The 13842-nt window shown below is 38.5% G+C and overlaps 1 protein-coding gene across 1 annotated transcript in view; it reads right to left on the bottom strand.

Moving 5' to 3' along the window:
- Positions 1–9470, bottom strand: part of Cdc37l1 (cell division cycle 37-like 1) — a 23992-nt gene extending 14522 nt beyond the window's left edge. Inside the window, exons 1-2 of the mRNA XM_013018475.1 lie at positions 9191–9470; positions 5036–5317 (exon numbers count right to left, since the gene is read on the bottom strand). Coding sequence (XP_012873929.1) covers positions 5036–5317; positions 9191–9328 — 420 coding nt within the window. The 5' untranslated portion in view covers positions 9329–9470. The remainder of the gene's footprint in view (positions 1–5035; positions 5318–9190) is intronic.
- Positions 9471–13842: the final 4372 nt, after the last annotated feature.

Raw genomic sequence — 13842 nt, 5'->3', positions numbered from 1 at the left:
CTAGCCTTGAGCTGAAGAGCTGAGGGACAGCGCCCAGGCCCAGAGTTCAGGCCCCATGACCGGACCCAAAAAAATAAAAAATAAAATAAAATTTATTTTGTACTCACATACAGGGAGACCAAAAGAGGATAGTGTCAGGGTACTGCACAAAGATGCAATATAATACCCTAGCGCTTTCTCATATATATATTGAAATGAATTCCAAGATATGGATACAAGAAATCTTTTTCTTTTTAGTTAACGCAGGGGAAAAAAGGGGAAAAAGTGCAGCAGTGAAGTGCACTGAACATTGATTAAAGGGAATCATACAACTCATAGGTAGAGATGGAAAGAAGAGAATGGGAGAGAATGAGGGAACAGATTATACTATATAAAAGGAAATGTGCTTATTACCTGATGCATGTAAATATAACCCCTCTGTATATCACCTCTATAATAACAATAAAATAATAAGGTTTATGTTGGAAATCATAAAGAATGATACAAGTGAATTAATCTAACAAACTGAACAGCTATACTAAATACAGAAAAATCCTTTACATGCACAATTTACATCATTGTTACTCATTTTCTATATATATTTGCAACTGTAGTATAATCTTCAGATTCCTTACTGCAAGTAAACTCAGAAATTCAAACCATATATTCTCAATTTTTTGAGAATAAACCATTAATATCTTGATTACATTTTTATTTTTTGAGTCCAAATAGTTTAGTTTTTTAAAATCAAGTACAAGTTACTATAAAAGAAGTGTTTACTTTCTGTTGAATAAGTCATAAAACAGATCAAACATGAATTTTTTTAATCTAGCCAGCAAAACCAGCAGAACAGTCTCTGAGAACATTCTGTGATCACATTTATACCCTGAAATCATTCCTGCCAAAAAAAAAAAGTACAAACTAGCTCTCTGTCAATTTACAATCAGGATGCACACAAGTTTATATATTTCAAAATAAAAGCACTTTTCCCTTTATCTATTTTGCCATCTAGATCAGCACTGTACAATACAATATAACGTAAGTAACAAATATGATTTATTGTATGTGCTGCCACATTAAAAACGAGAAACTGATGAAATCAATAACCTATATATTACTTTATATAGCCATTATGTTATTTTAAATGCAAGCAACACAAAAGATTCTTAATGAAATGCTTTACTTTTTTTGGTACCAAGTCAAAAGAAGCTTGTGTTTTACACTTAAAGCACATCTTAACTCAGACTTTACGTGCTCAATAGCCCATGTGGCTAGTGACTATCAGCACAGATCTAGACCAGTCCTCTCAAATCTCAAGCTCCCAGACAAAAACCATGTACGATTTTGAGCAAAAGACTGGCACATAAAAATATTCCTAATTAAGTTGTGGTATAAATGTAGGGTATGTTAGAATCCAAGTGTAAAGAAACAAAAGCAAGCTGGGCGCTGGTGGTTCACCCCTGTAATTCTAGCTACTCAGGAGGCTGAGATCTGAGGATCATGGTTCAAAGCCAGCCCAGGCAGGAAAAGTCCGTGAAACTTTTATCTCCAATAAAAGCCACCAGAAAACTGGAAGTGGCGCTGTAGCTCAAGTGGTAGAGAGCTAGCCTTGAACACAGAGAGGCTGAGGGACAGCGCCAAGGCCGGGAGTTTAAGCCCCACAACTGACAAAAAAAAAAAAAAAACCCCAAAACCAAAAAAACAAACAAAAAAAGAATAGTAAATCTCTCAGATCTAAGGTTTAACTTCAGTATAATTACAAAGATGTAATTTAATGGCAAATGAGTGAATTTCAGACCCAATAGGTTACAGAATGAAGATTTCAATACTTGGTTTTTAAAAACTCTCACATTATATATAATCTTTATAGTGTGAGTTACACAAGTATATTTGTTAAAACTTTTACACATAAGGTGTATCTCAAAGTGAAATGTTATACAAAACCCAAACAAAATGCTAATAATCAAGTAAAGATAGGAGCAGAAGGTACAGATGAGATTGGTAGAATGATGACAGCAGCTGACCTGCAACTTGGGCCTCCTTATTTACTTTATGTATATTGAAAATTTCATATTAAAGAGGTTTAAAAAGGCCCACATTCACTTCGGTATGATATGCCTAGGGGCTGATAAAGGGATAGCGACACATTTTAAAGCCTATTCTTTCTATTCTTTACATAAATGTAGTAGGAAAATTATTCCTATACATTATTTGTACATCTATCAGAATGTTAATTGTAAATGTTTCCCCAAAAGAAAGCTTAATGTAGATTAGTATTCTTCAATATAGAATTATGTAGCTTTATCCCCTATTAGAAACATCAGCTCATAAACAATATGCTGTGCCTTCCTCTCCATTTCATGTATCCCGAAATCAGTCTTTAGGAACTAGTTTCCAAATAGAAAATAAGATGCTTATGGAAATGAACTCCAAGAAATGGAAACAAGAGACTTTTTTTTACTGTACTGTCTGCAGTTTTCTTTTTTCTTATTTTTCCCCGCTTTTGTCACTGTTTTTGATTTCTGTACCTTTTGTCATTATCTGACATGTAACTGTAACCCCTTTGTACATTTACAATAAAAACAACAAACATGCAATAAACCAAACAACAACAACAAATAGAAAACAAAAGGATAAACTCTGGGTAGCTTGAGACATGGGATTTTAAAAGTCCAACCAGACTTAATGATTTTTTTTTTTGCCAGCCCCTCAGGTCCTGGGCGCTGTCCCTGTGTGTCTTTGTGGCTCTAGGTTAGCACTATACCACTTAAACCACAATAGCTTAAACCACTTACCGCTTTTTCTGAGTAGTTTATTGGAGATAAAGTCTCACTAACTATTCTACCCAGGCTGGCTTCAAACCACAATCCTCAGATCTCAGCCTCCTGAGCAGCTAGGATTACAGGCATGAGCCACTGGCACCCAACTTGATGTCCTTTATTAATATCTATCATCTCCACAAATCGTAGATATAACTTTCATTGTTTTTTAAAAATATTTTTATTGTCATTATAAAGGTGATGTACAAAGGAGCTATAGTTACGTAAGTCACGTAATGAGTATTTATATTTTTGGATGTCACCCCCTTCCCTTGCTCTCTCCCAATCACTTTCATTCTTTGTTGTTGTTGGTCATGGGGTTTAAACTCTGGGCCTGGGCGCTGTCCCTGAGCTCTTCAGCTCAAGGCGAACACTCTACCACTTGAGCCATAGTGCCACTTCTGGTTTTCTGGTGGTAAATTGGAGGTAAGAGTCTCACAGACTACTTTCCTGTCTCAGCTGGCTTTGAACTGTGATCCTCAGATCTCAGCCTCCTGAGCAGCTAGGATTATAGGCATGAGTCACCAATGCCTGGCTCAATCACTTTCATTCTTAAAGGCATTTTAAAGGACATTCAAGACCTTTATTTTTAAGTGGTCTTTATCTCACAATATGGAATTTTTCTCTCAGACTTAATGTATCATTATGTCATGACTTACTTTTCAGTTTCTTCACTTACAAAATGTGTGAATTAAAGGAACTCTAAAATAATAGCCAGAAAAGTAGGAGATATAAAAAAAGAAAAGTGGGAAAAAACATTTAATAATCTAATTTAGGTGTGTTTTCATCCTTAACACATTTCTCAATCCTTTAGAACACTGAGTGCTACTTTATATATAATGACTGTTCAACAGCACATGCAGACACATAAACAAATATTTGAAAATGGTAAATTAAAACTGCCTACAGGGGCTGGAAATGCAGCTCAATGTTAGCGTGCCTGCCTAACATGCAAAAGGACCTGGATTTGATTCCAGTTGCCATAAAACAAAACAAAAAAAATGAAAAAAATCCATAAAAACAAAAATAAAAAGTTGTCTGAAGTTCTGGAATATGAACTTTCATACTTTTAAATTACAATTTAAGAAGTCAATTATACATGCATTCTAACATACAAAAACATGCAACATTTGAGTTTTAGAATACAATACTGACTGTAAGTAGGATGTACTTTTTCTACTGTATGATACGTAGTAAAGAAAAATGCTGCTTGAAATGTGCCAAACTGTTTTCAGAACCTACTTAAGTTGGTCATGAGTCTACAATCTGAAGAAAAGGGTCATTCTGTACTTTTCCTGAAACAGGAACTTTTTTGGGGGGGGGGGGGGGGGGGGTCCGGTCATGGGGCCTGAACTCTGGGCCTGGGCGCTGTCCCTCAGCTCTTCAGCTCAAGGCTAGCACTCTACCACTTGAGCCACAGCGCCACTTCCGGCTTTTTTCTTTTTACTTATGTGGTGCTGAGGAATCGAACCCAGGGCCTCATGCATGCAAGGGAAGCGCTCTACCACTGAGCCACCTTCCCAGCCCCTGAAACAGGAACTTTTTGATTTCAGTATAATTTAACAGAACTACTTGCTTGGTAAAAGTAACATATCCTGCATCGTTTCTGGAGGTCCTCTCAGTACTAGATTACCACTTGAGTGTATACATATTGGTAAATAACCACTGAAAGATTTGTCTCATGAATCAGTAACTGAGCGTGCATAAAACCTGGATGGCAGGCTGGTAGGCCACAGCAACATCAGAATGCACTCACACATCTGAGCTTAACAATAGGTCCCACACTACCACACTTCTAAGACATTGTTTAATCTTACACTGACCCTACATAGTTGAAGACATCAAGATTTAGAGGTATTTAGTGACTTGCCGTAGGTCACAAAGCCAACATGAGACAAAGCTGAGATACAAGGCAGTCTAGATCCACACTGCCATGGGCCATGATGCGTATTTGTATGAAGACTGCCTAAATTAGAAATTGCCAGGGTGTTGGTTTCTGTAAGGAGCACTTTTCACAAACTGCCAAAACAACACTAGCTGTCATATTTGGTTGCTTTGCTATCAAATATATACAAATATTTCAGGGTTTTCTACCTTCTTTCTTTTCCTCATCCTTCCCTCAGGGCAAGTGGTTGACCTCTCCCTTCTTTTTTATTCTTTTTAGGTCTAAGGATGGAATTCAAGCTCCAGCCCTGGTCTCCATTTCCCCCCTTTTATGGTCCAATAAAATACCATACCTTATTAAAAACATCCTTGCTAATGCCATCCATGTTCCACAGACACATCCTCTCCCTTTGTACTAGAGCCTCTTCTTTCTGTCGCCATTCTTCTTCCCGTTGCCTCAGTTCTGATACTGCTGTTTGTGCTTTGGCATGTTCTTGATCCAAGGACTCAGAGTTATGTAGTGCTAAGCTACCAAGTTTCTGCTGAGCTTCAGCAAGATTCCATTTGCACGCCACAGAGTTCTTCACAAACTCCTTCTGTTTTTGGCAAGCCAGCTCAATCTCTTGGCTATATATCTGAATGAGAAAACACTTGTAAGAAATGAAGAAGGCAATAAATGTTTGTGCAGCACAGTTCAATTTTTTTTTCTAAGTCAAAGGATCTCTATACCATGTTTGGCGCAATGTATGACTTGTACTCTGCAGCTATAGCTACATTTTATATTATAGGCCTTGTTTCACCAATTAGACTGCAATTCTGTTGACTTATGCCCTTCTGAAAATAACAGAAAGCCTGTCAACTATTACAGTGGCTGCCATATACCTGGTGCTCAACAAACATGATTTATTGTCTTCATAATACTGTGCCAGCAGAATGAGAACAAAGCTGAAGTGTAATTCATCACTTCAACATTCCACATGCAGAAAAGAAGACCTTTAGAGATTTGAGGGGGTTTTGTTTTGCTTTGCAAAACTGGGGTTTGAACTCAGGGATATGCAAATACTCTACCATTTGAGCCATGTCCGAGGTCAGAAATTCTTAAGAGAAATTCCTACTTATAATTGGTAAGACACATATCCTTTTACCTAGTCAAAATTGGCAAAGTTATTTAAGAAGGGTCAACTAACCTAGCCTATTGATCTGCACTAATTTTTATTTATTTACTGTATGTAAAGTATTTGGCCAAATGTAGGTGCATTCATTAAGAATAATTTCTTTCCAATCAGTTCCCCTATCTGCATCACTATTCAAGACTTTATAATTTTACACTTGAATTACACAAATAGAGTCTGTCTTATCTCAACCACTCTCTACCTTACTAGCCCAAGTGATCTTTTCAAATTATAACCCAAATCTGATCATTTTATTCATTCTTTAGACTCTTGGGATAATGTGCAACTCTGTATAATAGCCTGGTCCCTTAGACTTCTACTTCCTATTATCTTTACAGACTCAGTTTTAATTACTCTTACTTATTCCAACACTTACCCATCTCTTTACTTGGCAATCTTCCTCCCCCTAGGTAATTCCTATTGCAGATTATGGCATCCCTAAGTCTTTATTTTCTTTCTACTCAATATATGAATATTTCTAGAACAATGTTTTTCACATAGTATTGTGCTTGTTTCCTTAACTATCAGCATCTCAAAAAGGTAAAATTAAATAAATGTCAGATGAATAAACAATTGAATAGAATGGTATGATAAAGAATTCTGAGGCAAGTAGAAAGCAAGGCCCCTTCTTCCTAGCTGAGTTTTCAAACAAGGTCAAGATTTTTACTGGGTTAAATGTGGATTGACACTGTTGCTAGCCTTGTTTTATTTATTCACTCAGTAGGCTTGGAGCCCAGGTATCACACACAGTGTCCCTAAATAATCAAGTAAAACATTTATTTTTATTTGCCACTATCTTTGAATAGTCTCAAGAAAAACTGTAGATTAACTAGGCCTAAAATTGTCCAAGAAAAAGAGAAAAATGAAGCTAAAAGAATTTGTAAGAAGGCCGGGTGCCTGTGGCTCACGCCTGTAATCCTAGCTACTCAGGAGGCTGAGATCTGAGGATTGGTGTTCAAAGCCAGCAGGAAAATCTGTGAAACTCTTATCTCCAATAAACCACACTAGAAAACCAGAACTGGCTCTGTGGCTCAAGCAGTAGAGCACTCACCTTGAGCTGAAGAGCACAGGGCCAGTGCCCAACCCGAGTTCAAGCCCCACAACTGACCAAAAAAAAAAAAAAAGAATTTGTAAGAAAAAAGAAAAAAGGCCCCAAGAAAGAGTAATGAGTAGGGTGGTAAATAAGATAAAAATGCAGTATATGTATTTTGTACAATAATTTTTTTAAAAAAGAAAGGCAACAGAGATAAGTGGACTGTCTTACATTTTCAAATTACATAGGAGCAAGTATTTATGTTTGAAATCAAATCATTCTAAGAATGATTTATATCTATGAACTATGCTCCTTAAACTAGTAAGACACCATTTAACCATAAATTTAATATGTATTCAGAAGACTAAATAAAATATTAGTTATTAGTTATTATTTCAATCTGTGAACATATTAAATCTGTAGAGGGACAAAATTATATTTTAATACACAAAAATTTCAAAAAGAAGGGTTAGCATTAAAATATTCTAATGTAACTTACATAAAAAATTCAGTAACAGGACCTCTAAATTTACATCTATCTTTTCATTAATTGCATCCCAGACCTATATATCATTTATCATTTTAAGATGTCCAGATATTTCTTAGCCAGTAAAAGTCAATCCAAACCTTATTTTAAACTGGACTTTAAATGCCTACCAAGTGGATCACACATTTCCAGATGTCCCAATCCAGATATTTAAGTCCTACAGCCAGTAAGACAAAAAGGTTTGTAATAAACTAAAAAGAGTGAATAATGACTTTGCAAATTTCAACACCATTTAAAGGTAGTTTTAGACCAAGTTTTATAGTACTTCACAGGATAAGCAGTGCAGGGAAAGGGAAAAAATGCTGGATTAAAACAATAAATTCCAGTTTTTACTCTACTATTATTACCTACTGATATGGACTTGGGAAACTCACTTTTTAAACAATTACAGTTAAAAAAAATCTTTGAGCAGTTGTTCAAAGGAGTTCCGATTCAACAAATACAATGCATCTTGATGGATATCACCCCCTTTCATCGCTCTTCCCTTTGCCTCTGAACCCAATCTTTCTCCTGGAGAAATCACTTTCAATGAAAAAGAGAAGCAGCCTATTCACTTCTAAAACCTTTTCACCTAAAAAAGCACCTAAAAGTGCAGGAGTGAAAATTTAATACTCTTTAATATTCACTTTCTCTTGGGTTACTTTTATGTGCTTCAATCATAATTGCAATTAAAAATTTAAGACTATACTTTCTCTCCATAATTAGCACCTGAAACTGTTGTTCATTCTCCCTGTAATGAATTATGTGCTCATAATACATGATACATACAGATGACACTAGTGATCCATAATTAGTGGGTGACTACTCCCCCATCAGCTCTCATTCTGCCTTGCTTTCCTACTGACTAGCTGGAGCAGGGCCGTCTGCAGTTATGAAACAGCATTTTTCGGGTATGAAGCCCATTGAAACTCCTTTAGCTAGTCCTAAGGCTATTATGCTCTGTTTGCTGGCAAACCATTTAAATCACTCATCTTCATTAGCATCTGGCAAAATAAGGGGTTTCAAGAAAAACAACAAAACAACAACAACAAAAAAAAACCCTAAAACTGAGCAGGCAGACATGTACAAGCCATGTCCCTGAACATACTGTGTACTCTGTGGTTCCCAAAATACAGACCAAAAGACATCTAGGTTAAGAAAATACCCCAACAAGGGGATGTGAGCCTTTCGAGCACTACCTGAGACCAGGAAGAAATCCTAACTGTCATCGCATGTAAGTTTCAGAGGTAGGAAAAGCTGAGTTGAAAAAAAGAAAAAAAAAAACATCTCAAGTAAGGCAAAACTAAACACAAAGCACCAAGGGAAAGACAGTCAAAAGCCAGAATCAAACAGCTTAGCACCGAGATTCCCAGAATTTACTCAGCTGTCACGGGGAGGGGGGTGGGGGAGAGCCCCGATCCCCGATGTGATCTTTTGTGACTCTTCAAGTGCGATCCCTCACGATTCCTTCCTCGGTCGGAGCCTAAAAACCACCTAGCGAGAGGACAAAAGGGTCAAGGCTGCACCGTGGGAGCTGCCCTACATCGATCGGGGCGCTGCGAGGGATGGACGGCAGCCCGGGTGCAGCCGGGCGCCGCGGGGACACCGCGCCGATGACACCGCGCTGGGCAGCTGTCGCGCGGTGGCGGCGGCGGTCGAGGGCACCCGGGGTTCGGAGTCCGGCGTCCGCCCCCGGGCCCTGCCGCACCGCGATCAGCCCCGGCCCGGGGCGCAGCCTCTCCCCCCGCGCCCCCGCCGCACGCGTGCCCGCTCTCACCGCGGCGCCTCCGCCCGGCAGCGGCGGGCAGCGGCCGGGGGAGCCCGGCGACACGTCCAAGTCGCTCTCATCCTCCGCCGCGCCGGCGGCCTGAGGGAAGCAGCTCCAGGGTCCAGGCGGCGGCCACGGCTGCTCCATGTCTGTCCGGGCCCGGCCTTACAACCGCCACCGCCAACGGACTTGGCGTGGAGTGGAACCCGCGGCGCGGAGCCAAGCCGCCCCAGCAGCCGGGGCCGTTACCCACAATCCCTCTACGGGCAGCAACACTGACGGCGAGGGCGACGCACAACCCCGCGCAGGCCCAGGCCGCGCCCCCGGCGGGCGGCGGAAGAAGAACTACCGAGAGGGGTACGTCATTTCCGGAGGGGGGCGTGGTGTTCGGGGCGGGCCCAAGGCGTGCTGTACGGGGCGGAGCTAGAGCGGTTTCTTAAAGCTGTGCGATGCACTGGTGGGTGTGGATGTGGACACGCTGGGTAGGTGGCAATCGGGACTTATCATCTAGTGTTCTCTGTAAACGGGGTGCTCGGGCCGAGTCCTCTGCAGGATTTTAAACAACTGAAACTCATTCACATGCAAATTGATGTATAAAAGCATGTCTGTTGAAGGTTGGAAGGGCAGAAATATATATAATACATACAATAATATATACTATAATAATGTATAATATATGTAATATTATATATAATATCGTATATAATATAATACATATTATACATTATATATTACACATAATATAATATATTTATATAAATATATTATTTGTATATTTATAGTTAATTATATAAATAATATCGTTAGTATAGTATAATAATATGATTAATATTATATTATATTAATAGCTTTTCTTAATATATATTATTATATATAATAATATATATTAAGAAAAGCTATTTTTTTCCTCTTGCTTGGAATTACTGGCATTAAGTGAGTTGCGCAAAATTTGGATGGAAGAGGACTTTGGAGCAAATACAGCTGGAACGAATTAAGTACCAGCCACATCAGAAAGCTTTCCACCTCTGCTTAATCCCACAGATTTAATCTCACCGTCCCCCATTTCCTAACCCTTCTTCCTCCTCTCTCCTTTTTTACTAGCTGACTTTAGTCTGGAGGGGGGATTTCAGGGTTTGATTTCCAAACATGTTTACAAAGTGTTCCAACCAATCTCACTCTATGGCTCTCCCTGCACCCTTTCCCTCCTTCCCCAAACCATCACAATAGGCTTCTTTGTTCTATTTTCATAGTTGCACACAATCTAACAATACAAGGATTTCTTTCCCTGAAAAAAAAATGCTAACAGTTACACACAGGAGGATTTCATTGCTTCCACACTTGTTTACAATGTATTCCAATCAACATCACCCTCCCCCCCTAACACCCTAACACTCTCTTTGCCTGCTTCTGACTCCGTCCCCTGTCCCTCCCCCCCTTTTTTTCTGAGCTTTTCCTGCTCAAGGTTAGCACTCAACCATTTGACCTGCAACTCCACTTCTGGCTTTTTGGTAGTTTATTGGAGAGGAGTCTCATGGACTTTCCTGCCAGGCTGGCTTTGAACCTGATCCTCAGATCTCAGCCTCCAAGTAGCTAGGGTTACAGGACTGAGCTACAAGCACTCATCCAGAGATAAACATTTTAAGAGAAAGAGGATCCAGGCCAGGGAGTCTGACTTGCATGTGTTCTTTGTTTCATAAAGCATAAATGAGACACATTAATAAAAAAAGAAAAAAAAACACAAACAAATCTTAGTCTCATGCTTCTATCCAAAGGCAGTCAAACTAATCTTTCTTATCTATCCCTTCTAACTGCAACTATTGTGGCCATCCAATAAAGGTGACTTGCATGTTTAATCATCAGGGCTATTGCCTACACTTAATTAGAGACTCAAATAAGAGCAACAATCTACCACTTCTTTGGTCCATTAGACAATCAGATTATTGAAGCTGGTTAATTTCAAATGTTGACCAAGATATGAGGACATACTCTTAGAGAGATTGTCATTTGTGTAACCCCATGAGAAGAGTTAACTTGACAATATGAGACGATTATGTGACTCCATTCAGCCATTTTGCTACCAGAATTTTTCCAGCAGTTGTTATTACATTGATATGTAAAGATTTATCTATGATGATGTTGTTCAGTAGCAAGTAATCAAAAAAGTAACACACAAACAAAAAAAAATCCAGAATAGCCCATCAGTAGAAATACAGAAATGTTACAGCATAAGTTACTTATTTACTCTTTAAAAAAGAGTAAAATAAATCTAAGTGTGCTGATATAGAAATATCTTCAAAATGTAGTTAAATGAAGTTTATGAATTAGATATGTATGTGTATGCACAGAGAGATAATGTATTTGTGTAAAAACACATTGTGTATGTGTGGTTGTGTATGTCTGTGTGTTTGTATATAAAATTCCTGGACGGTATAAAGAAACTTAATAATTACCTCTGGTAGGTAAAGTTGAGGAAGAAGTGTTTGACAATCTTTATTTTCAACATTTAGCTTTTCTGTATTGTACCAACTGAATATTTTTAACTGAATATGTAACTAGTTTAGAAGGGAACAAAGAAGCACTGCATTTCAATTCAACTTGAGGGATAAAAGTGAAAGGAGAAAGCAGGAATGAAGACAGAAAAGAAAATTTTTGTTTGTCTTTGTTTCTTTGAAGACACAGAGTACTTTGAGCGGAGCCTGGCCTAAAGCAAGCTGTGTAAACAGACTGAGTTCAATATAGATACTAAGTCGTTGTTGCTTTTTGTGGTGTGACAGTTTTCCTCCTACGTCTCAATACTTCACAGTCTCCTTCCCTTCTTGCTAGCCTCTAATTTAAAATTTCCTCAGATTTTGGCCTATAGGAAAGATCCTGTTTTTTTCCCCAGTGTCTTTAACATCTATGGATTGTTAATTCTAAGACTGAAATTGAATCCTGTGTCTCAGACTTAGATCTGCTTGCTGATCTGCCATCCCTGTTTGAATAGCTTATGGGCATTTTAAATATAACGCATCCAAAAAAAGAATTCTGATCCCACTGCCTTCCCTAAACTTCTTCTTCCTGTCTTCTCCATATTAACAGATGGCACCAATATCAAGCCTTATTTCTCCTTCCTCTTCACCTCTAAAATCTAAGCCAATAGAAGTCCAATGGTTTTTAATCCTCAAATATATCTTGAATCTATTAACTTTTCTTCTGCTCTTTTCCCTATGCCAGAATACTATGACATTATGAAGCTTCCTCAGAACTAAAAGTGACTAAAAGTCACTATCTATATACCCATTCCATTTTTGTTCCTTATAACAGTTGCCAGAGAAATTATATGTTCATATATGCGTATATAGGTGTGTGTATATATCTCCTTTTTCATACCAAAGCTATATCAATTATGTGCTTCAATGCAAATAATTAGCTCCAGCCTAAAGAGACTTAAACTGCAAATATTTATTGTCTGTTTAACAGAAAGATGAAGGCTTAGCAGCTTGGCAAATGCCACCAATGACTCAGATTCTCTTCTTCCTTCCTCTCCACTATTCCTGTTGACTTTCATCTTCAGATTTGTCACATCAGGATGGCTGCCACAGCTTTGGGCACCACATCAAAACATAACAGAAGCTGGATGTGGTGTCTCACACCTGTCACCTTAGTTACTCTGGAGGCTGAAATTATGAGAATGGCAGTTTGATCCCAGCCCAGGCAAAAAGTGAGATATCATCTTAATAAACAAACTGGGTATGGTGGTACATGACCTTGCTTAGTGAACACCTAGTTGGTTTCTAGTTGTTGTTGTTTTTAATATTGATAATGCTATAGCATGCCTTTTGGCACAAAAACAAAAGTAAGTTACTAGCTGGGAAGTTCAGGGCCAAATTTAAAGTTTTCATGGACATGATCAAGTTACTTTCCAGAACAGTTTACAAAATCATAATCCTGGGAACTTCAAGCATATTATCTTACATAATGAAGTGCAAATTAAGGTGTCTGATGGAACTAAGGTTGCTAATTAGCTGACTTTAAAATAGGGGAATTGTCTTGGATTATCTGGATGTAACCACTATGTTCCTCAAAAGTGAGAGAGAAGGGCAGGTAGGCAGCATGAAAGACTTGGCTTGACGTTTGCTGCCTTTGCAGATGAAGGAATGGAGCTTTGAGGCAAGCTGCATGGGCAGCAGATAGGAAGGCAGGTAAACAAAAATGGCAAGGACAATAATCTTGCTGGAGCTTTGATTTTAGCAGTGAAATCTGTATTGGACTTCTGATCCACAAAACTGGAAGCTAATAAGTTGGTCTTATTTTAAGCCCCAAAGCTTTGATTAGTCATTATAATAACTATATATTTATAATAACTATATATATATGTATATATATATTTCTACTTCAACAATGATGTGTTTCCCAGCCATACATTTCTGGAAAATTTCTGTTTGGGGCCTGCTTTCGTTTTCTTTATCTGTGCTGATGTGTTATTTCTCCAATCCTGATGTCATTGCTCATCACGTTGCACTGAAGAAAGACTCTGAGAATAGAAGTTGTTTGTAGCCAGAGGCATGTATGTAAGTGATGGAGCTGTGGGGATATCCCGGAATGGCTTTCTTGGTCTCCAGCAGCAATGATACTCTGATTGATGACTTTTCAAGACTGACTAGAGCTGTTATGCATGTAGC

The sequence above is a fragment of the Dipodomys ordii genome, unplaced genomic scaffold, assembly GCF_000151885.1.
Source record: "Dipodomys ordii isolate 6190 unplaced genomic scaffold, Dord_2.0 Scaffold40, whole genome shotgun sequence".
Classification (NCBI taxonomy): Eukaryota; Metazoa; Chordata; class Mammalia; order Rodentia; family Heteromyidae; genus Dipodomys; species Dipodomys ordii.
Note: the sequence above shows the minus strand (reverse complement) of the source record. Positions and strands in the feature narration are given on the sequence as shown.